The sequence below is a fragment of the Amblyomma americanum genome, chromosome 8, assembly GCF_052857255.1.
Source record: "Amblyomma americanum isolate KBUSLIRL-KWMA chromosome 8, ASM5285725v1, whole genome shotgun sequence".
NCBI lineage: Eukaryota > Metazoa > Arthropoda > Arachnida > Ixodida > Ixodidae > Amblyomma > Amblyomma americanum.
In genome coordinates this window covers 6910549-6935638 of record NC_135504.1, presented here as the reverse complement: position 1 = coordinate 6935638, position 25090 = coordinate 6910549, and the positions used below count along the sequence as shown (strand labels likewise).

The following is a 25090-nucleotide window of genomic DNA, read 5'->3' as shown; positions in this document are numbered from 1 at the left end:
AACGCTATTCTGGTATTACTTGCCTAATTAGTTTGAGTCATCCTTCCGACAGACATCTATCAGTGCTATTCGCACTGTCATAGGGGTAAACTTCGGGCGTTGTTGAGGCGAAAAGCTTGAGTACGCCAGCTTTTCGAGTCGTGAGCGGGGCCGCAAGTTCGACCTTGAATGTAGCTCGAGGTCAACGTGGCCGCAAGTTTAACCTTCTATGTAGCTAGAGGTAAGCGTGGCCGCAAGCTTGACCTTGTATGTAGCTATAGGTCAGCGGGGCCGCAAGTTTGACCTTGTATGTAGCTAGAAGTCAAATCATGAGCGTAGCTAGTGGTAGTCAGGTTCGACACAGGACGTCAGCTACAGCAGTGGCACCAGCGGCTGTTACACCAACTATCTCAACTTCGACCCTTGACCTTGACCTTCGGTCAAGCGTGAAAGTGTCTACGGCATCACATGCGCAGGTTATGAAAGTGGGCTTTGCATAAAACGCCGCCGCTGCGTTTTGATGCGTTCAGCGGAACTGTAGGTGTGGTTGATGCGACGCCTGCGTGGAAAGCGGCATATGTGCGCCTCTTCACCGCGTTGCGGAGAGGCGGAAAGGGGGCATCCCAGGTGTGCTGTCTACTCCCTCCGTGACGTCACACACCCTGACCGAGCGGGGCGGGAAAGCGTCTGCGCATTCGTAGGGCGTCAAACTGGGTTGTGCATAAAACGCCGGTGTGGCACTCTGATGCGTTCAGCCTAACGCCAGATGTGTTGGCCTGCCGTGGAGACCAGCAGTCGCTCGACCACAAACGTAGCCAGGGTGTCGCGAATTGGTAGCCCGTCCCCGACTTTCCGGAGGGGAACGCTCTCGCGCGCAGGTTAGAACAAAATAAGAGAACAAAGAGATCAAACTGAACGAAACGAAGCGGTATTTATAATTTAAAGGAAAAGGGGCGAATAAGAAGCGCACACGACAACAAGAAAAACACACTCAACACGCGTGCAACACCGCAGAATAAAATAAAAAAGTTCACCAGGTACTGAGCATCCCAGGTAAAGCAAGGATACCTTGCAGACAGGGCGGACGCAGCTGGTTGTAGTGCGACGCCTCGCTGGTACTGCGCCGAAGCAAGCGACGCAAGGGAGCCAGGGGCCGTATTACGCAACTGTCACAAATTCTATCAAAAGTTATTGACAGTGACGTCAAAATTACGAAACAATATGACGTCACCGCTTGATGCAACAAGGAATCAGCCAATTACAGCAGGGCGGCGCCCCGAGAGCACTTATTTGCATGGCGAGGGGCCGTCTGCTAAATTGTTGTATAAAGACAAGAAATACGCAGCTATCAAAATAACTAATATTTTATTTTGCCATAACATTGGTTTAAATTTCGAAAATATGTAACGAAACAAAAAGCGTTTGATATTGTGCTGTTCAATTTGCTGGTGTGTAACTTTTGATGCCACGTGGAAGCGCTCACAGCGGTAAAACGTCAAGCCGCTTTGCACGAAAGCACCCGATTCTAAGCCGTGTTATTGTTTTTTTTTTTTACGCGGCGCCGGAAATCAAGCTACTGTGCGGTTCACCTAAGTTCGAAGAAAATTGTAAACGAATGCAGGGAAGGCTACGTGCCTGCGGAACGAACTTGCAAGGAGCGCACGGAACGAAATCGACGAAGACAACTTGTTGAAGTCTGTGTTCTTCGGCTCTTTCGGTCGATGACAAAAATACCAAAAGTTGAGGTGTTGCAGTATGTGACGAGTGGTTGTTTGTTTCTTTCCCCTTGAGAAACAGAAGACGACCACGAAGTGCGATATGCTGGAAAAAGTATAGTGCTTTGCCAGCATAAGCATAGCTTATTTATAGCTGTGTGTCACATAGTTGACGACCGCACCCACCCCTTCTGCACACTAACTTTACAAATTGTCTCCAGCACCCGCTGTACGCCTTTGCTCGCCGTCGGTTGTGCGGTGCACACGTACGCCTCATTGCCAACGGCAGCTTGAAAGCCCCCGGTAGTAAAGAACCGCAATGCACATAGCACCTCCCGCCGCACCGCAGTTCTCCGGCGACTTCGTCGCACAGCCACTCCATTGTCTGCTTCTCCAGTCGAAAAAGGCGTCGAAACAGCTCGTCCGGCAAGTCAAACGCGTCTGTGTGCGCCCTCTTTCGCCGTTGCTCGCGCTGGAGCAGCCGGCTCAGTCGTATCGCCACGTACACCGCTACCATTTTCTGTCAAAAACGCAACGGTCAAATTGACCGCCTCGATACTGTCACAAAAGACTGTCAATTAGCGCCTGCATAATTAGATGTGCAACGTCACTACTTCTGCCACATCCATGACGTGACCTGCAGCCACCCATAACGCAAAAGAGCAAAATGGCCGCCGGCCATGGCCGACCAATAGGAGCGAGGCTAATTGACAGCTTTTTGACAAGTTTTTGACCTTTGTTTGTTGACAGTTACGTAATCTGGTCCCAGGCGGTATTAGCAGCGGAGAGGAACACAGGGAGACGCCTGTGGTCTCTCGCCAAGAACCTGAAGAGCTTGGCAGCAGCAGAAGGCACAAGCGTATCCAGGTCCCGTCGACGACGTCACTAAACGGCGGAGGCTTAAAGCAGGCTATCCAAGGGTGCCTTATGGCAGCACGGACCCTCAGTCCATCGGCTGCCACTTCCACGCTTGCAAGGACCGCAGTAGGCTTGCGTCGCTGATCGAAGGGTGGTCACGGCAGCACGGACCCAACGTCCGACGGCTGCCACCTTCACGCTTGCAAAGACCGCAGTAGGCTTGCGTCGCTGATCGAAGGGTGGTCATGGCAGCACGGACCCAACGTCCGACGGCTGCCACCTCCACGCTTGCAAGGACAGCAGTAGGCTTGCGTCGCTGATCGAAGGGTGGTCACGGCAGCACGGACCCAACTTCCGACGGCTGCCCCCTCCACGCTTGCCTGACCCGAAATCCGCCGCGCGCCACGCTGTCTTCCTTAACACCTCGTTTCTTGACACGTGAGCTCTCCGCTCCTTGTGTTCGCCATGCTCATTGTCGCCGCCGCCTCGCACACACCCTTCGCATTTGCACAGGCGCAACGCTGGGTTGGCACGCGCTGCGCTCCGCTGTCCGACGCACCACTGTCGACGCACCGCATTCACAAATCCTCCGAGGATCTTTTGTGCACCTCATATATGCCCCTCCCTCTCGAAAAAGTCTTTTTCGCAGAAAAAAACTGCCGTCGGTGCACATACCACGAATGTTCACGTGGGGAGCAGAAAAACGCCGTTGATGCACCAACACTAATGCTCACGTGATAAACTGTCAAGTCAGACGCCGCCGTAGTCACCGGATGCACTTTACACAGTGACACATGGAGGCACATGGAAATGCGCACAGAGGGAACAAGTCAAAGCTTATACACAGAGGGTCAAAGCATATACATGTGACAAAATGGAAAATATAAAACAGTACAAAATATCAGACACAAACTTTAAGCATGTCTCTATACTATGAAGGTGAATATGTACACAGTAAACAACACATAGCCGGAGAACGAAGAGAAACAAACAACTCGTAGACACTCCTAGACTACCTTTGCATAGGTAACCATTGCAAACACACCGGATAGTAGCACTTTACATTGGCCATTACCCTCCGGTAATATTGCCACAGTACCAAGCAATCCAGTGGCGCCATACCGCGACCGAACTGTTTTAGATAGGACTTGCCATGCCTTGCGCACTCGAGGGGCTAGGGGATTCGTCTCTTTCTCTTGAGCTCCCTGCTGTCTTGCACTCCCAGCACGTCTAATTAAACCTGGTTTGAGTGCTTCGCCCGTTTGTCGGTGACATATTTGGTGGAGGTGCTGGGTTACGGTCCATGTACTTTGACCTCGAGGACACTCTTGACGTCAGTTCTCAACGCGTGGCTACAACACCAGTCCACAAGGCGAGCTGCCGCCTGCGAGGCCTACAGCCAGATTTCGGCCAACTCGCAAGACCAGCAAGGGCCATGACGTCCGCTACGGCTAGCCAGACAAGTCAGCATTCCGGGAATGCCCCGCCGTTCGTCCTTCACACGCCTCGGTCGCCCTCATCATTCCACGGTGAGAGGTTTGAGGACGTCGAAGACTGGTTGGCCAGCTTTGACCGAGGGGCGGGTTTCAATGAGTGGGACGGCGAGCGCAAGCTGCGCAACGTGTACTTTGCGCTGCAGGACTCGGCCAAAACATGGTTTGAGAACCACGAAGCTTCCTTTACCACCTGGGAGGCTTTTCGTCGAGAGCTGCTGGCGACATTTACCAACAGCGAAAGAAAAGAGAAGGATGAAATCGCCCTGCGCTCAAGATCACAGCAGCCGAATGAGAGCGTCGCGATGTTCATAGGGGACATGACGCGACTGTTCAATCGGGCCGACCCTGCTATGCCCGAAGCCCAGAAGATACGCCACTTAATGCGTGGCGTAAAAGAGCACCTATTTGCCGGACTGGTCCGTGACCCGCCACGAACAGTGTCCGACTTCACCAAGGAGGCAATGGGTATCGAGCGCTCTCTGCAGGAACGGGGCCCCCACTACGGACGTCAGGCTACTGTAGCAGCCGCTTTCCAGTACACGCCTACGTCGCTGCCCGCTGAGGATCTTCGGGAGCTTGTAAGAAGCCTTGTGCGCGAGGAACTGGCGAAACTTCGCTTTGAAGCTCCACAGGTCAGTGTCGCTGCCGTTACCGACGTGGTCCGCGAAGAAATCCTACGAGTTGTGCAGCCACCCCCAGCTCCACTACCGGCGCCCTCCGTTATGACGTGCAGCGAGGCGCTACGAAGTCCCGGGCCAGTGATGCGAGCTTTTTCCCCCGTCGCTCCTGTGCCATACCTGCAGGAACCAGTCGCAACTGTACCCTCCGTGCCGCGGGAGTTCAGGCCATCCATGAGCAAAGCGCACGTTTGGCGTGGCAAAACAATCGGCCGCTCTGTTACCACTGCGGGGAGCCCGGCCACATCCTCCGCCACTGCCCCTACCGCATAATGGGTTTAAGGGGGTTTTCATCTGACGCACCTCGACCACGCTACGGTGAAAGACCACGGGATATCGAACAGTACTTGGCTGATAACGTGCAATCTTCGACCTCGCAGCGACGCCAGACCCGATCGCCATCCCCAAGGCGGTTCTCTTTGCCCGGCCGCCCGTCATCCTCTGGCCAGTCCAGAGGCACGTCCCCACGGCGGGAAAACTGAAGACGGCGTCCTCCGGGGGTAGGGCTGCCGTTACTGGACCGAGTCAAGAGCCTCCACCTGACGAATCGCCGCGACGCTCCGACCGACGACGACCTGAACCGACGACTTCGACGACGCGCTGCGACCGACTGGTCTCCGCCAAAATACCGGTATCCGCCGACAGCCACAACGTTACCGCACTCGTGGATACCGGCGCCGATTTTTTTGTAATGAGCAGACGGTTAGCCACGGCCTTGAGGAAGGTTCTGACCCCTTGGTCTGGGCCGCAGATCCGGACTGCTGGTGGCCACGTGGTAACTCCGATAGGTGTCTGCACTTCGCGAATCCAGATCCGCGGTGTTATTTTCCCTGGCTGCTTTGCTGTTTTACCCGAGCGCTCCAAAGACCTCATACTCGGTTTGGATTTCCTTCAGGAGTACGGTGCGTTATCAACCTCCAGGAGCTAATTGTGTCGTTTTCCACCCAAGGCCTTGTCGACGACGATACCGAGCCACGCAGGGCTAAGTTATGCGTCTGTGACGACCACGTATTGATCCCGTCCAGAGCCAGCATGTTTGTTACCGTCGAGTGTGATAACAGCCCCAGCACTCGGGGCATCGCTGAAACCAACATCTCACTGCTCCTCGGTCGGCAAGTCTGTGTAGCTTGCGGAATTATTGAATTGAGCAGTGGGCGAACCGAACTTTTAGTGACCAATTGTGGTTCTGAACCCCAGTGTTTGCCTGGCAAAACAGCTATAGCGTATTTCGAAGAACTTAGCGAATTCGCGGGACAGCACTCGCTGTCCGAAATCCCGGCATCAATGGAGGCACCGACCACTCCCATAAAAACCGACGGGAACCCGAACCTCCCGTCTAATCAGAAATGCTGCCTCGAGAGCATTATCGAATCTTTCCGCGACTGTTTTGCCTCAACCTCCAAGGTTGGGCCGACTCCGCTCATAAAGCACCGCATTATAGTTGGCGCAAACCAGCGACCGTTATGCCAGCCGCCTTATCGGATCTATTCGAAGGAACGGGATGCCATTCGCCGACAAGTTCAAACAATGCTCCAATACGACGTGATACAACCGTCGACGAGCCCGTGGGCATCGCCTGTTGTTCTAGTGGCAAAGAAAGATGGAACCCTACTGTTCTGTGTTGATTACAGGCGCCTAAACAAAGTCGCCAGAAAAGACGTTTATCCTCTGCCGCGCATTGATGACTCCCTGGACCGATTACGCCGCGCCACGTACATACTTCTCGTCACTAGATTTACGCAGTGGCTATTGGGAAATCGAGGTGGACGAACGCGACCGGGAAAAGACCGCCTTTATTACACCGGATGGTCTGTACGAATTCCGGGTGCTTTCTTTCGGCCCGTGCTCGGCTCCTGCTACATTTCAGCGGATGATGGACACCGTGCTTGCCGATCTAAAATGGCAGTCCTGCCTAGTGTACCTAGATGACGTAGTCATCTTTTCCGCCGCGTTCGAAGAGCACCTGAGGCGCCTGCGCGCTGTATTCGCAGCAATTCGTTCGGCCCATCTTTCCTTCAAGCCAGAAAAGTGTCACTTCGCCTTCCAGGAGTTGAAGTTTCTCGGCCACATCGTGAGCGCTAAGGGAGTCAGCCCTGACACCGATAAGACAGCCGCCGTCGCTGCTTTTCGTGCCAACCGATAAGCGCAGTGTGGGCCGCTTTCTGGGTCTCTGCGCCTATTATCGGCGTTTTGTGCCGAACTTCTCCCAGATCGCTGAGCCCCTCATCCGCCTCACGATAGATGCCGAACCGTTCCTCTGGGGCCAGGAGCAACAAGAGGCCTTCGAAGACTTCCGCACTTCTCTCCAGAGTACGCCCATCCTTGGCCACTTCGATGAATCAGCCGACACTGAACTGCACACCGACGCCAGCAACATCGGCCTCGGTGCGCTCCTTGTGCAGTGGCAGGATGGTATCGAACGTGTCGTCGCATACGCAAGCCGCACCTTGTCACGCTCGGAGGCGAACTATTCCACAACTGAAAAAGAATGCCTGGCAATTCTGTGGGCAGTGACGAAATTTCACCCGTATTTATACGGCCGCCCTTTTAGAGTCGTCAGTGATCACCATTAGCTTTGTTGGCTGGCGAACCTCAAAGATCCCTCGGGACTGCTTGCACGCTGGAGCGTTCGCCTTCAAGAGTTCGATGTCACCATCGTTTATAAGTCCGGTAGGAAGCACAGTGATGCCGACTGTCTGTCTCGTGCTCCTATCGAGGATAACCGAGCTGATCCCGACGACGATTCTATTTTTCTCGGCGCCATCTCCACGTCCGTCCTCACTCAACACCAAAGGAACGACAGTGAACTACGGCCTCTTATTGAGTATCTTGAAGGAAACGCTGCGTCGCACCCGCGAATCTTCTGACGTGGACTGTCATCATTCTGTTTGCGCGATGGCGTTCTGTATAAGTGTAAAGGGATCGTACGACTCGCGGTGTCATTAGAACCGGTCGCCCGCTCATCGTCTCCCTGAGGCGGCCTCCTCTTTGAAACTCTCCCCCTCCCCTTCGGTGGCGGGCGGCGGCGGGGCGCCGCACTGAAAAGGAGCGCCCTTGGGGTCAAGAGCCCCTGACAGCGACGGTCAAGCGCTTTGACCCTCGCATTGTTTGGTCCCCTCGTCAGAACGGCGCCAAACGCGATGCGACCTTGCGACAAGCATCTCGTGAAAAGGGGTAAGCTCGTCAAGGAGGGTCGTGAATAAAAACGAGCAGATGGGCTGCACCGCGGAAGCGCCCCGCTGTAGTGCGATGACAGAGCTAATTGCGGAACAGCTTCCGTCAAGGGAAACCGAGAGTCAAAGGAAACCGCTTGCACGTGCGGGTACGATGTGTGGTTGTTTGTGCTTTTTTTTTCTTCTGAGGGAGAGAGTTCGAATCATACTGTGGAAGTATGGGGCGTGGCATGTAAACCTGGTGGGCCACTCATTTCGAGGGTCCATTCCCGAAATCTATTTTCTTATAGCGATTTTGATGCTCTTTTCCTGCTGTGTATTTTAGGGAGAGGGTTTTGAACCTTGCCGAAACTGGAAGGCGTGCCATGCAGGTTGTAAACCAATCATGAGTTAGTTTGTTGTGATTGGGTGATGCAAGGTATGGGCTGGGCCTTTAGGTCTTTAAAACCAGGGCCCGGAGCCCTGGAAAATGTTCTGGGCTAAGGTCAGATGTAATGCATCTTCGGCTATGCCGAGTAGGGGCCTCCCCTAGTGTTAGCCAGTTCCACCTTTTTGTTCTTTAACCATTTTACCGTTTTCAATTTGTCTCATGTATATCAAAGTGCTTTCAATGTAAACATTTCGTATAATACAGTCAATTCATACTCCACTTAACGCCTGCATTCTGAGTCGTCGAAATACCGTCTACGACGGAGCACCCCTGGTGCGGAAAAGAAGTCTGCGGTCATCCAACAAAGCAACCGTCTCGGGCGGTGGGCACCTCTGGTGCGGAGAAGAAGCAACTCAAAGAACCTAGTAAGGTCTGCAGCAAAGGAAGAGACCTTACGACGGAGAACGTTTAATATAAGAAAAACTACAACCCGACAGAAGCTGCCTACTGTTCGTCGTACCTGCTGCCTTGCGCGACGAAGTCCTGCAGGCGTGCCATGTTGACCATCTTCTGGTCACCTGGGTTTTTCCCGCACTTTGGCGCGGATGCGCTAAAAGTACTACTGGCCCAGGGTTGCTGCAATTGTCCAGCGTTACGTCAAAACTTGCGGCGAGTGCCAACGTCGCAAGGCGCCACCGACTAAGCCAGCCGGACAACTGCAGCCTATTGATCCGCCACAAGTCCCCTTCCACCAAGTCGGCATGGACTTACTCGGCCCATTTCCGGAGTCCTCGCTGGGTAACCGCTACATTGTGGTCGCCACCGACTACCTCAGCCGGTACTGTGAAACTAAAGCTCTCCCTCGTGGTACCGCTGACGAAATTGCGAACTGTTTCGTTCAAAATATTGTGCTTCGTCACGGTGCACCCAACATCGTTGTAACTGACAGGGGAACGGCGTTTTCCTCGGCCCTTACGCAGAAAGTTATGCGCCTGAGCAGCACAAGTCACCGCAAAACAACAACTTACCACCTTCAAACGAACGGACTCACCGAACGGGTCAACAAGACGATCGCCGACAGGAATTCCATGTATGTTGACGCAGACCACCGCAACTGGGACGTCATACTCCCTTACGTCACGTTTGCCTACAACACTGCTCTACAAGAAACGACACGATTCACTCCATTTCGTTTAGTGCATGGTCGCGAAGCCACAACCATGCTGGACACCATGTTGCTTCCGACTAGTAGTACCTCATCTGTTATGGGTGCTGCCCAATTCGTTCGTCACGTCGAGGCCGCCCGCCAACTCCCCCGACAGCGCATCCGGCCCCACAAAGCCCTCGACGCTCGCCGCTATAACCTGCGCCACCGAGCTGTTATTAGCCCTGCGAACAAGTCTGGGTTTGGAGCCCAATCCGTATGCGTGGGCGCGCCGAAAAGCTTCTGCGCCGATATTTTGGCCCCTACGACGTACTCCGCCAAGTCAGTGAGGTGAACTATGAAGTTCTCCCCCAGGGAACAGTTCGCTCCTCTAGACGGCCGACCCCCGAAGTCGCCCACGTCGCACGGATGAAGCCGTACCACGCCCGCTAGCACTTCAGGCGTGTCTACACCAGCCGCCGGAACATTCGCCGTCCCTTGCCTTCCTGCTTCTCATTGTTGCGGCACCGAGTCGTTGCCCTTCAGAGAGGGGTATTGCCACAGTACCAAGCAATCCAGTGGCGCCATACCGCGGCCGAACAGTTTTAGATGGGACTTGCCATGTCTTGCGCACTCGAGGGGCTAGGGAATTCTTCTTCCTCGCTCGAGCTCCCTGCTGTCTTGAACTCCCAGCACGTCTAATTAAACCTGGTTTGAGTGCTTCATCCGTTTGTCGGTTACAATATATAGACCACTCATGCAACCAGCGCCTACTTTTTCTGATCCTCTTAACTTCTTCGATTACGACAAAAGAAGACGCCTGCATAGTCTTTTGAGACGCACACTCTTCGTATCATTTAAACATATTGATGTGGAAAAGCTTCTTAGTGTGGCCCAAGTCGATCCAATAATCCACATCGTTCTTTTTTCCACCAACCACGAATGGACCTTTCCACTGCATCAAGAGTTTATTGTGCTGCTCGGCAAAAGAGTGAGAGTACCATCTACAACCCTTAACTGCCGCTTCTTGCTGTTCTTGTCATACTATCTCTTCTAAGACTGTTGGGCATGCAACCGATTTTGATGTGCCGCTCTCGCAGTTTTCTCGAGACGTTCTCTTAGATCGAGAACGTAGCCGTATGTCGTCTTTGTGTCTTCTCCCAGCTCTTCCCTCGCCCAGAGCTATGTCAGGACTGCCAGCGTTCCTCGCACATGTCGTACAAATATAAAATCAAACGCAGAAAACCCCAGACTCGCCTGCGGCACCTCTTTGTATGCGAACAGAAGCGGAGGGATATAATGATTCCATGTTTTTGGGCTGCTCCTGAATGAGCTTCCGCAGCATCTGCTTGAGTGTGCCGCTAAATTTCTCCACTATCCCATTGCACATTGGATGGTAAGGGGTAGGGCTGAGATGTTTTACCGTCAAGAGATCATTGAGCTCTCTCATTATTTCGGAAGTGAAAAATGAGTCCTGGTTACAAATGATCTCTGGGAAAACCTGTCCTTGAAAACATGTCCACCAAACCTTCAGCCAAGTTTGCTGAATCTATCTTTGGCAAAGCCACGGCGTCGGGATAACGCGTGGTAAAATCCACGAGAGTGAGAATATATTCCCTTTCACCGATGTGGGCGACAGCGGACCGACAATGTCGACAGAGACCCGATCAATTGGAGTGTCGATAAGAGGCATGCGTCCCAACGGAGCTTTCTGTACTTTGTCTTTCGGGTCTTTCGGGATTCCTTTGACAGGAGTCGCCCGACCTGACATACCTCTTAATTTCCTCCTGCACTCCCGGCCAGTAGAATTTTTCCAGAACTCAATCTGTAGTCTTCTTAATGCCCTGATGCCCCGCCAACGGGCTATAGTGGGCAAGGCTCAACATCTATGATCTGCAAGACTTTGGAGGTACTACCTGTCGAACCTCTCTGCCAGAGGCGAGATGATAGAGGCGGTACAGCCTCTATCGGTACAGAATGCGAGTGCGAATAGCCGTGCTTGCCATGGAACACCTTCCCAACTTTCATCTAACAGGCCTTCAATGACTCATCATCTCTTTGCTCTGCTTGTAACATTTCTATGGTGAACCTCATGGGATCAACGCTCAAAGCAGTACTTGCCCTCCTCCGTCCGGAAACTTCCTTTCCAGCCAACACCACTTTTGGGCCCTCACCCTCGCCACTTTCACTGGCGACCTCGTCATTGACAATGTCAGCACATAATTATATGCCAAGCACTACAATTTCTTCCAAGTAATATCTGTATTTGACGGCTCACTGGCCTTTGGTATTTTTCGAATTATGACATCGTATAATGGTGTCTCCATGCACTTTACCAGGGCCGTGCCAGTGAAATAAGGGGAAACGGTATAGCCTTCTTCCTCGGGAGCCAGGCTACTGCCATCAACAAGGAACACCGTAGATGTCTAGCCAGTGAAAGCTGAGTCATGAACAAGGGCCCTCCATGCAGCCACCGTATTGATCCCCGTTTGCCGTAAAAGACGTACGGGTAGGCCTCGGAGCTCTCCCTCTAGTACAGGCATGTGTTGGGCGTCTGCAGGCTTTTTTCGGACAAGTCCTACCACCACCTTGTCTTCAGCTGGTTCAAGCCTATCTGCTGTTGTGGACACCGTTTCAGGCGCAACACACTTTGGCTGAAGAGAACAGGACGATTGCTTCTGGTTTTCATGCTTTCTTGAGCAGGAACTTACATCATGCCCTGATTTTCGACAATAAACGCCATAAAGCTGTTTTGGCTTAGGGCGACAGTCGGCAGCCTTGTGTCCTGGTCGGTTACAAATAAGGCACCTGCCTGACTGTCTATTTCATGTAACATCCTTTTCTCGCGGGATGCCCACCACGAACGATTCTTTGAACGAAGACAAGTTTCATGGCCGCTGGGCCTCTAGAAAGTTGTCTGCTACCTCCGCCATTTTGTCCAGCGTCTTGCACTCTCTTTCTCGAAGGAAAATCGCCACACGACTATGAGAGTTCCTCATGAACTGTTCAGCCACCATCAAGTCACGTAGACCATTGTCCGTTCTGGCCGTTCCCGACATCTCGACCCATCGGTCAAAAAGACTGAGCAAGCGTGCTGCTAATAGCTTTCCTGTTTCTTTATCTAGTGGCTTACATTCACGAAACCTTTCGTTATTACCCTCTGCTGTGAATCGAAAATGTTGGAGCAGGGCTAGTTTTGCTTTATAATAGTGCATTGAATCTGTGGGAGACAAACGACCGAACACATGGAGAGCCTCCCCAGTCGAAGACATACAGAGTGCTGTAGCCCATTACTCCTTGGGCCAGCTGTGCCCTTCCGCGATACGCTCAAAACGTTTGAGGTATGCATGTGAGGTGCACAAAAGATCCTTAGAGGATTTGTGAGCGCGGTGCGTCGGACAGCGGAGCGAAGCGCGTGCCAGCCCAGCGTTGCGCGTGTGCACGTGCGAAGGGTGTGTGCGTGGCGACGGCGACAAAGAGCGTGGCGAGCACGAGGAGCGGAGAGCTGACGTGTCAAAAAACCGAGGTGCTAAGGAAGGCAGCGCGGCGGAGTTGGGGTCATTCCAGCGTGGAGGTGGGAGCCGTCGAACGTTGGGTCCGTGCTGCCATGACCTCCCTTGGATCACCGACGTAAGCCTACTGCGTTCTTTGCAAGTTTGGAGATGGCAGCCGTTGGACTGAGGGTCCGTGCTCCTAAAAGACACTCTTGGATAGCTTACTTGAAGCCTCCGGCGTTTCCTAATGCCGTCGACGGGACCTGGCTAGGTTTTCCCTGCGGCTGCCAAGTTCTTCGGGCTGTTGTCGGGAGACCGGCGGCGTCTCCCTGTGTTCGTGTCCACTCCTAATACCACCTGGCTCCCTTCCGTCGCTTCCTTCGGCGCAGCGCTAGCGAAGCGTCGCACCTGGAATGCTCAGTACATGGTGAACTCTCTCCTTTTATTCTGTAATGTTGTACGCTTGTTGAGTGTGTTTTTCTTGTTGGCGTGTGCGCTTCTTATTCGCCCCTTCTCCTTTAAATTATAAATACGGCTTCGTTTTGTTTTGTTTGATCTCTTTGTTCTCTCGTTATCTCGTTCGAACCTACACGTGATAGCGTTCCCCTCCTGAAATTCTGGGACGCGCTACCAATTCGCGGCACAGGGAGATGCAGCTTTTAGCTTTAGACCAGTGTTAACCAGACCTAAACCGCCAGCTATGTATTTTTTTACTACCTTCGCTCAATTCATGCGTTTGTTTCAACTCCTTTTTTGCGCTCATAAATAACACTTAAATAGCCGTCGTCGAGGAATGCTTAAGTTTATTGAAGGATGGATGTTTTATGCTTGTGGAAAACCGAAGCCAACGCGATCGACGTTGACTACCGGATTCTCGATGTTGTGCACCACAGCGATTAAGACTATTGTTCCACGTGACGGGCATTATAATTTCATAACTGAAAGATGCATGTTTACTCGCAAATATTTTCTGTTGGGAAATGAAAAGAAGACGGTGTGCACGCGGGTATACGTGTTCGTAATTCGAATGTAGTTAATATCCCCGAAATCCTCTATGGCGTTCCGTCGACTTGAATGGCCTTTGAACCTTGTGCGTTCAATGGCTACCTGGGGGAGCGCAAAACTATGGGTCGAGTTGAATATTCTTCAGTTGGTTGGCACTTAGTGTAGCAGGGGTATTTTGCGTACAAGAAAACACCATTATAAGATCTCACGATCACTTGTCAGAAGGAGAGCAGAGAGCATAGAGTTTCTACCTTGAAAGATCTTAGGTGTCAGAGCCTCTTTACAGAAGTTCTTCGGGTTTATTTCGTATTTTATTTTGTTTTTCTTCACTTTATTACTAATGTCTGCGGGCGAGTCAGAAACGTCACTGTAGCTGCCAAATGGAGCAACAGATTTGAATGGAATGGAAACAAGACAGCGTCGCCTTTTCGTTTCTTTTTCAAGTGAAATATCTGCACTGATAGTTGAAAAAAAAACGATGTGTGCTGCTTATATTTTTTGTGCTCAAAACCAATGTTCAGCTATTCAACACTTCTCGATGCTTCAGGCATATTTTTTTAACAAGCAAAGCTTAGAGCCTTGCCTCTGCAAAGCAGTATCTGTTTGTGCATTCTACTGAACTAAATCTTATTGATGGATTTCATGGTGCTAGAATGCTGGCGCGGTGCATATCAAGGCTCCAATCTAATTAGAGTACTCCTTATTGCACTCTGCAGGACAGTGTTCAAGCCTTCCATGTACATCGCCATCACCCATGTGTCACACCCAGACTTCCCACAGTGCCGGACTCTGCCCATGACGATGCTGGAATGTACTTACGGTACCGTGTGCTATGAACGGACGATTGTAAGTTTTAAGACTTTCCATTCCGTGGGAAAAATTACGATTGCCTGCTGTATTATAAAAAAGATTTGTTGGGGTATAACGGACGTCGGAGCTTAGGTTCTGCTACGGGGCTCCAGGATGAGAGGAAGCGTACAGCAGCCTCCACTAAATGTAAGAGGGGGGTTGTGGCTGAGCAGAGTCTAGGCCGTTTTGCAACGCCCAAGAGAGGTTCGGAACAAGCGTTCAGACTGCGAGCGAGCTGATGATGATGATGTCCTCGGGATTAATGGCACCTCAGGATCATCACCTTTTACCACATTTCACCATCAAGTTGTCTGGTTGCTACGCTACAATTTAAATATCTAATGCGCCTTCCCCAGGTTTCGTCAAAATTTAGCTTAGCAGAAGCTCTTTCACGGAATATGAAAAATACATTGAGAGGTTGAACAGTCCTTGAGAAAAACCATTCTCAAGTATACGTTTTCCTAAAAAAGATAAAAAATAAAACATGTTGGCATATATTGAGGTGAGCAAGCAATAAAAAAAACAATATAAAGGACGCTGTCCAGGTAGTCCGCTGTTACATCCAGATCTGAAATACTTCCAGCTGCAAGCGTTGCAATTTTTTGGAGGGTCCCTGATTACTGGGGCTCTTCATGCAAGAATCTAACAGGTGCAGGATTGGTGTGGCTTCGTTCAAGAGGGTAAAAGTCCAAATTCTGATCTTAAAGCTTTATCTTTTTGAAAGCAAGCACATGGTACTGGCGAATGGTGCCGGAGAATTGCAAATGGTAAAAATATACCGATGAGCTCCAAGATGCGCTAGAAAAACAATGAAGCTGTCAACACAAGGGATGACATAAAATTAAGTATAAAATAAGTATAAAATTTATTTTCACAGGAACTTGCTCAACACAGTACCTAATAAACTGATCCGTATATGCCTGTATATGCCTTGTTAATAGGGGGCTCGAAGCTCAAGTGGAAACTTCCACTTTTTCTTCGAGCCCTCCTCGTCCTCCGTTAATCTTTTTCTGAGGAAGAAATAAAATATTGATTGATTGATTGATTGATTGATTGATTGATTGATTGATTGATTGATTGATTGATTGATTGATTGATTGATTGATTGACACACCCACGCCAAGCATGGAAGCACTGTAGTCTTTGATCAAGAGAGCGTCGGTATTATCTTCCTGCAAACAAGACAAATAGTATATACATACATTAAAACAGGCTTGTAACAATTCTAACGATAATGAATAGATGATGCCTGCTAAGGAGTCCCACACTTCAATGATATTAGGGAAAACGCTGCACTTAAAGAACCTAGCGTGGGCACAAAAAGGCTAGATTTTTACGACGCGAAGGCGTTTTCTAGAAGGTTTGGAAGATGTCTTAATTATCGGGTGAAGAAAAGCGGGATGAATTGACTAAAGTGTGCATGAGTTTGAGGCATTCAAAACGGTGACGTGCGGCAAGAGTAGTGAATTCTAGTTGGGGAATTAAATTATGCTAATGATATCCAGCGGGTTACGCTCTGTCGTCTGGCCAGATTGACCAGGCCACAGGGTACTAAAGAAAGCACACGACAATAATTAAAGAGGTTGGGACATCAAATTTTGAGGCGATATTAAGCTTGTTATGGGCTTCCTCTGTGTGTAAGGTCACTCACGGCGAAGTATTGGACGCAACAAGCGCTTAAATTATACTTTAATTGAGCTCCAAAGAGTCCTTAAGTGCTTTTTCCCACGATGGATGCATATCGCTAGCGCTATAGGTGGTGACGTAAAGCCCTGGGAACGATATAAGTGAATAGCAGTGACATCACAACACAGTAACGTGTTGTACTATGAACGGGGACGCGCGACATCGGCGAGACGCTGCTTCGGCGAGTCAGCTGTCCGTGTGCTGACCGGCATATATGCCGTTGCAAACGCACCAGCCGGCACCTTATATCGGCGGCCGAGCGAAACCTTCGCGCCGATGAGACGATGACTCTCTTGTTAGCGCCTTCGCCGTAATACGAATAAGCGAAACGAGCGACTATACATTTCATATGTTCACCCTTCGGCTCACCTGCAATACCAATAGGCCTAGCGAGTCCGCCGGGTTCGTATGTGCAATGTCGGCGATTGTGGAGAGCGAGTTCACAAGTTTGAGCGAATACATATATAGTCATCGAGCATAGTTTTGACAACAGTGACCTTAAATCTAGGATTGTTTACTTCTTAGGAGGCAAATACATACCAGCGCCGCTGGTAGTCGGTGTGGCCCAGTCTGTCGGTCAATGCTGCAGGTGCCCGCGGCGGCAGCTAGCAGTCGTCGGTGTCGCTTGAGGGCAACAAAAAGCCATTTTGTTTATCTCAAATAGGCTCCGAACGTACTTCTAGATAAACCAATTTAAATTCATGTACTGGACACAACGAAAAAAGCAAAAAAAAACAGTTACAACGAGTCTGAAACGCCGGTCCTACGCGCTGACAATAACATGGCCATGAAGCATTCCCCAGGCGATTCTTGCAAAGTTACCGCACTGCGCAAACAGTAAACCCGCATCCGGCGCAAAAGAGATGAGCTTGCTTAACCTAAGTGGAACGCAGCTTGCAATTCTTGAGAACTATCGCACAATTGCTGCCCGTATACAGATGCAGATATGTAAACAAAAGTAGCGCCGAGATGCAGTCGTCGTCATGGGCGCATTCCTGGAGGACTTACGTAACCGTGCGGTTAATTCTGAACCCTGTACATGTGCCTGGAAGCATTCATTTAGCGAATACATGGAATGTTTGCTAAACTAGCAGCAGATATCGTAATCAGCGGCCACGGGACCCCGAGCACTCTCGTAACGTGGCTGCGCGGGCGGCGCCAAGTGAAGACAGAGACGGGTATTGGTCGGTACGAAAAGTGATGCATCGTGTCGCTGTAATGTCACCAGGGTCAGCTACGGGCCACCGAGCATCGGCGTCGGCGTGGCAGAGAAATACAACGCAGAGACCAGACGCGTTAGCATACGCGGTATGGAGACTGAGATCGGCCGAAGCGAGCCGCTTGCATGGTTTCAGAACTCAGTGTCGTTCCTCGCTCGCTTGGCTTTTCTCAGCACATCGCAGTACCGACCAAGTTTGTCGGCATATGATTTCGAAAGGCGCTGCTATGCACAGCATGTGTACGAGAGCAGACGACGCAGCAATACGTGCGTCACAACTTTTGGGGCCCACGTGACCAGGGTTGCTGCTCTTCCCTGATCGTGACGACGCAGCACAGCCCGACGCTCAGAAACCGAAACCGAAATCGCTCAGTATAAATAATGCAGTAATAAATTATTCACCGCATTTATATGAATTGCGCAGCGTGTGTAATTCGTCCTGGGGCAATACGCAACGTTTGAAACAAAGAACACGCCAACCAAAAATTTGGTGTCTCCACCCTTTTAAGTAGTTCTTTCCCATACCATTCACAGTGTCAGCCCCCGCAGCAGGAAGCAGTAGACGGGAAAAAAATCCATGTCAAATCTCCTGCTAATGAAACGCAGGGCCTTCTTCTGCACAGATTCTAATATGTTGATCTCACACTGTGCATTCATGTGAAAAGCGCAGAATCACCTTTAAATATGGTAAAATTGCAAGTTCGTTACTGTGACACTGCGAAAAAGTTCCTGCAGTGTTCACTTCTCGCAAATTGAAATGCATGTCTTCCATTTTTTTTCCCACTCTTTCACTCCAAAAGCTCCAAGCCATGAAGAGGCAGGACAGCGAGGAACGGCTCCGTAAGACTCCCCATTTTGCCATATCCTTCTCGATGCGGGGCCATTGGTACGCGCCACCAAACAAAAATGCCACCGTTGACGACATTGGCTTCTTCAAGCCGTGCTACCCGCTGCCAATTCCTATCGACTTTATTCCCAATTCGGTAAATTTCGTTCCATCAATTTGTCGACGATGCACTCGACATTTACTCCTAACTCTGTTCGCGAGCATATAGCAGCGGGCGATAGTGATTTTACAAAATATCGCGCTATTTCCTTTTGCGAATGCAACGCTCAGTCGGCACCTAGACTGAGGGAACTTTTTTGTGGCGTTCTATTTACTTCATTGATTTCATAAAGCGCGGCGAGAGCAAGCCTTAGTTTTACTCCTTTACTCTTTTACTCCTTTTTTTTACTCCTTTCTTTATCCTTTTTTTACTCTATATACTCTCAGATTCTCTGGCGACGCATTGCGTGAATAATTTGGGGATAAAGTTCTACTGGTTCTGCCATCATCTTTTTCCACTGGAGTCAACAGTACGCAACTGGACCAGTAGTCATCTGCTGTTTACTTGTTTATTTTTTAATAAGGGGCCGAAGTTCATATCTCTGGTCTACCATGAAATATATGTGAATGACCTAGCAGAAAAGGCAAGTAAACAGGGCAGAATCCATCAGAAAGTGCAGCATACAAAAGGAAACAAAAATAAGTTACAAGACACCTAGAAAGGATATTGGAGCTGTGCAATGACCCTTTGCGTCGTCTCCCTAATTCTTGTGGCGAGGATTTTCAAGTCACACAAGGATGTTTGCGAAAAATATCAGGACAGACATTTTGCGCTAAAATGAATAGCAACATGTGGCGCGACCCTTAATGTCGACTATTCTTTTGCAGCTGTGCAGTACACCCCACGGATCCAACTATAGATATTACAGAGATATGACGAGCGAATACACTTTCAATCCTGCGACCCGCTTTATGATGGTATTTGATTCTGATTATGCCCTCAAGAGGAAAGTAAGTGTTGTTCAGAATTCTTCTCTGCAGTCAGTTAAGCGAAGTTTGCATTCAAAGGACAGATTATGTTGTTAATTTTTGGCCCCCATTGATTATGATGCATGTGTGACGTTGAGTTTTAACACAAGGTTACATTTAGGACTGAGCGTTATGTGCAAGACGACTACTTCAACTTCGTAACATCCGAGGAATTGTGCAGGTCTTCACTGTAGCCCTGTGACTATATCTTCAGTTTTAATATTAATAATAATACTTTATTCATTCTAATACCAGAGTCCATAACGCGGACACGTCAAGGCCACGAAAGGGCTTGTAGGGCGTAGTCCAACAGCAGCAACCAGGTCTTTTTTAGATAGCAGCATTTGTGCAAAAAGTAAAAGAAAAAAGCAAAAATCGAAACCAGTTGCTTGGTAGTAACCGATCACGGTAATATCTGTGTTGAGAGATGGTGTTGTTTGTCAGTCGAATTACTATTCAACTGTCGCGTCCGGGCAACGGCGCGATTGAGGAGGAGACGAAGATAAGCCAGTCGACAGAAGAGGAGCAAAGAGCCCCGGTCTTTATTTCCCGCTTCCTTATACACCGGCATGCGGTGATCAGCTTCCAACGAAAGCCGCCTTATCACGGTTGCGCACGACCGTGTGCACACAAGTCAGAATGACACCACACCAACCAGATATCAAAGGTATTTTCTGTGGAGTAAATTGCGCTCATGACTTGGTGTATGCTTGTGTCGGCAAATAGCACTGCTTCAAGAACGTTGCTTGATGTGTAATCTGGAAGTGCGACTTGCGAGTGATATTCAGGTGGTGTTCTCTAAGCAGAGGGCGCTGTCAACAGCTGCTCTTGTTTTCAGATACCGAAAAGCACAATAAATGGACACTCTGAAGACGCGAATCAGACGTTCAGTAAAAACTACGAATCACTTATGGGAAACGCTATTTGGCGAAACAGGCTGTTGGATCAAAATTTGCTCATGTGATCTGGTGAACTCTCTAAGAGTCAATTAATTGTTCGTGGAAACCGTGGAATCAAATGGTGGGGGACCGCATCACCCTGTAATGGCGAATTATTTTCAAATTGTACAGTAACAACTCATCCCAGAGAAATATTTGATACGCCAAACGTTAATTTGAAAACACCAACCTCGCTGTACCTGCACACCATGCATAGCGCTGCTGCAAAAGAAGGTATCATATGCTTGGAAATACAAATTCACTGATCGGGTTATTTTTGCCCTTTTATTTTCTGCGACCTGCGAGAAGAGAAATAAAATATGCGACCACACTATAGTGGTTGTGCATATCGATTAGCTGATTTCTATTGTATTTCTGAGTAAGATACTTGCAAGCCAGTGCTATGCATGCTTGGTCTTCGTGCTCGGTTCCGCGCCACTGTCATGTAACAAATAGGCCACATCTCAACATGAATACGTCATGCTTTTGCTCCTTCACCTCAGAGTGTGGCAACATTGATCGCAGTTTCTTTTTAAAGTCTGTCATCCCCGAAATTCCAGATTTGCATCTCGAGGTCAGATTTCCGGCACTTGGAATTCGGCATTGCCGTCTACGACATTGACTACGACTCTGATGATACGCCCTGCCCCGCTATGAGGATCGGCCCTGGCTTCTTCAATCGTGTGAAGCTCATCAGGACGCTGCTGGAAGAGGTACACTCAGCAAAACGCCGCGGTGCTTGGAGCAGCTGTCGCACAGGATTACCGTCATGACAGCATCCGTGACTGTGACAAACCCTTCGACTCCAGATCTGAAGTCTCTCTACATCAAGCACTGATAAAAACTTGCTGAGCGAATTGTTATCTCCTGAAAGTATTATTGTCGTGCACTAACATCGCTGTGCTTCCAATTGAAACAATAAATGTTTTACAAAGCACCTAGAGGGAGGACTGTGGTAATGAAAATAGAAAATTGTTTTTTAGGGAAAGGAAATGCCGCAGTATCTGTCTCACATATCGGCGGACACATGAACGCACCGTAAGGAAAGGGATAAAGGAGGGACTGAGAGAAGAAAGGAAGAAAGAGGTGCCGTAGCGGAGGGCTCCGGAATAATTTCGACCACCTGGATATCTTTAAAGTGCACTGACATCGCACAGCACATAGGCGCCTTAGCGTTTCGCCTCCATCGAAACGCGGCCGTCGCGGTCGGGTTGGAACTCGGGAACTGCGGATCTGTAGGCGGATCAGTATCGGTGGTGTCATCAAAAGTGATTTTTCGGCAAATTTCCCCTTTGTATGGTCGTCGGGTGCCTAGCATGTGGTAAGTGCCTGAGCCATTCCAAATCATCACTGAAGTTCAGATTGCGCTTTAGATTGAACTTCAGATTGAACTTCAGTATTAAACAAAGATATAATTGTAAAATGTGAAACGGCTACAATCTATGAGATTGCACTGACGTATGGTAAATTCTAATAGGACAAACAAACGGGAGACTGCATAAATGAGCGTCCTCGCAAGCAACGAGCTGAGGTTGGCCCGCGGAGGGGACGGTAATCTTGCACAGCATTGTAGCAGATGTCCCAAGAAATGGCGCCCAAGTTTTTTGAAGTTTCCGTCCTTGGGCATGGGAAAAAAATTGATGACGGCCTAGCCGTGTTAGGCCAGGGTATACGTAGCGTAAGCGTGACGACATCCGGTTCGGAAGAGTTAATATATGAAAGGCGCGCATTCGCTACATGCGCCTTTATTCACGGTTGAAGCCTGTACCGTCGTGGCCGAGTGGTAGCGTCTCCACCTGAAGCGCTATAGCCCGTGGGGCGGTCACGTGGTCAGTCACGTGGTGTGGAGCAGCTGCCGGCGGCGCAGCGGTGTATCGTGGTTGGTCCCGTGGCGCTGCTTCCAGAGGATGAGCATACCGGCGAGGCGCGCGCGGCGGCGGCGGCGGCTCCGGCGAGCCAGCTGTGCGCCATGTGTCGTCACTGCTCCTCGCGCATGCGCAGCACGGCTCTCCAGGAGCCACGCGAAACTGCTCAGTCTCGGCCAGTCTAGCCTTCCAGATAGCGAAACATGGCGATGCGTGGATCAGTCCCCAAACTCTTGCCCTCACATTTGAGGAATTTGATTTTTCGAATGATGTTGTCCAGTTGCCGGTCATGACTTGGCGCTTGCGTAGGTATATTACTGAGTGTTCTGTTTTCATTAAAAATTTGAAGTTCTAGTCCAGCCCTTGTCCTGTGTGGTTCTCTCTTGTGTATGCGTCTGCTTTGGATGGTAAAAGTTCTTCAGCATGGCTTAAAGCTTCGCCTGCGCTGTATGTCCTTGATAACGCCTAGGGATATGAGGCATTTCGATCTCGGGATGCGAGGGACCTTGTCTTAGTACGTTTGTGGCCAATGTTTCAAACGCGTTGATTTTCTGTTGAAAATACCGCACATTTACAAGCTCTGCCTTACCTCTAACGTGCAGCAGCCCGAACACGAAGGTATATGCCCCCTTCGGCACTGATTAAAGCCTAGCGGCATAATTGTATTCATTTCTGGCCTCATAAGCACAATCTGCGCGGACTCTGCGCTTCCATTCTAAAGTTTCTGTCCACGTAAAAACATTTGGCTTGCACAGAACCTGCAATATCTGTGACCAGTGGCGAAATTCAATTCAATTTCAATTTAATTCTTTATTTTCCCTTCTAGAGAGAAGGAGACAGGACTAAAAGCCGCAACGGCGGCTTGACTTGGGTCCTGCCCCATTACGAATTGGCACACATACAGATACGGCTCTCGTGCAACCGTATAACAGGTAAAGAAACAAAACAAAACTCACACTAAAAACAATGCACAAGTTTTACATGTTAAATTAGTAACTGAGCATACACCAAGAAATGAAACATAATAGATTGGAATACAGTTGTTAGCGAAACGAACTCTCTATCTAAAATGACTGAAACAATAGGCATCTCACGTAAGTAAACGTAATAAAAATAACTTAATCTTTGAATTAGAGTTACAAAAGGGGTCAAATGACTCTTGCTGTAGCCGATCTAACAATTACGAGAGGGTATATGATATTGATTCCTTGCAGTAGTTTGCGCGGGGCGTTGGCACATTCCACGTTTCGCCCTTCCGGGTGAGACGACACGAATCCTTCTTTTCCAGCTTTGCGATTTTCGTCAAAATGTTGTCACTTTTTTTTTACAGAGGTCTTGTAGCGCATCAGTAAACTGTTAACTGTATATTTTATGTCATATCATAAGAACAGGTCATGGGAAGGATAACGGGAAGGAGCGTTTGCTAGGTATCGCAGGGCTTTTTTCTGCAGTAAGTGTAGATTCAACAAGTTTGTGACACCTGTTGTTCCCCAAACAAGATTTCAATATTGAAGTAAAGACAGCACTAGTGAATTGTATAGCATGATTTCAAGTTTGTCGGGAACTATACGTTTCAATCTAGATAAGACTCCCACTGCTGAAGCTACTCTGGAACAAAGATAGTCAACATGGTTGTTCTATGTCAAGCGAGTTCAAAACATAACGACGAGACTTTTTACGGTATCCACCGTTTCTAACGCGTTTGTGCCTAGACTTATGTTAAGTGGCTTCGAACTGTTTTCCCTTCGGCAGCTATAACACTATTTTTGTATTATTTGAATTTATCTTCAGATGATTTGCATCGACCAATAATTTAATGTCAGCCAACAAATTATTTGCGCTCAGTTCGATGTCGCTTTCACAAGTACCTGTAATTAATACAGATGAATCATCCGCATAGGATACAAATTATGCGCACAAGAAACGCGAAGCAGTGAATGTCGTTTATATATACGGAAAATAAAAGTGGCCCCAGAATGCTCCCTTGCGGCGCTCCAGAACTAATAGGAAGGGTAGATGATTTCATTGTTTATTTCTATGTACTGCGTCCTATGTTGAAAATATGATTCCAGCAGGGCCTGCGCATTCCTACGGAAATCGTATTTGTGAACCTTAGCGAGAAGGATTCTGTGATCGACTAAATCAAATGTCTTTGAAAAGTCTATATATGTGCCTAATATTAGTGTTTTCTTAATAAAGGATTCCATTATTATTTTATTTGGGGGGGGGGGGGATTTAAGAGCTGTTTCAGTCGATCTATGCCTTCTGAAACCGTGTTAAAATTCGTGAAGGGACCTATTTTTATGTAGGTATGATGCCATCCTGGTGTGTATTAATTTCTCAATGCCTTTAGAGAATACCGGCAATATTGAAATATGGCGATATTTATTAACGTGAATCATAAATAAGACAATGTGTTAATTATTCAAGCGGCTAATTAGTTCTGGCATGCCACGTCATCGCAAAGAACGATACACTCAGCAGAAGCGAAGGGAAAAACGAAAAGTCCTACACACACCACTCATTGTGCAGCGAGCTCCCCCTCGCCTTCTATCACGATTTTCTCCTCTCTCCTTTGATTGTACCTGGGTATACCGGCTAGCCACGCCGTGATTACGGCAGACGTGGTACAAGTAGTTCACTCTGTGGATTGAAATCCTTAACAAGAGCAAACAATGTCCGCCAAGCTTGATTGCAGGCAGTGGCCGATAGCTGCAAGGAAAGAAGCCGGCCCGATATCCTTTCTGTAATGAACTTGTTGCCTGAG

General features: G+C 49.2%; 1 protein-coding gene across 2 annotated transcripts in view; it reads left to right on the top strand.

The window, feature by feature from the left end:
* LOC144100015 (uncharacterized) overlaps positions 1 to 21317 on the top strand; it is a 33465-nt gene extending 12148 nt beyond the window's left edge. The window contains exons 6-9 of one of the 2 annotated variants that reach the window (XM_077633065.1): positions 14628 to 14757; positions 18466 to 18648; positions 19380 to 19502; positions 21019 to 21317. In XM_077633065.1, coding sequence (XP_077489191.1) covers positions 14628 to 14757; positions 18466 to 18648; positions 19380 to 19502; positions 21019 to 21231 — 649 coding nt within the window. In that variant the 3' untranslated portion in view covers positions 21232 to 21317. Of the gene's footprint in view, positions 1 to 14627; positions 14758 to 18465; positions 18649 to 19379; positions 19503 to 21018 lie in introns of those variants that run through there. The other variant, XM_077633066.1, reaches the window with a different exon arrangement.
* Positions 21318 to 25090: the final 3773 nt, after the last annotated feature.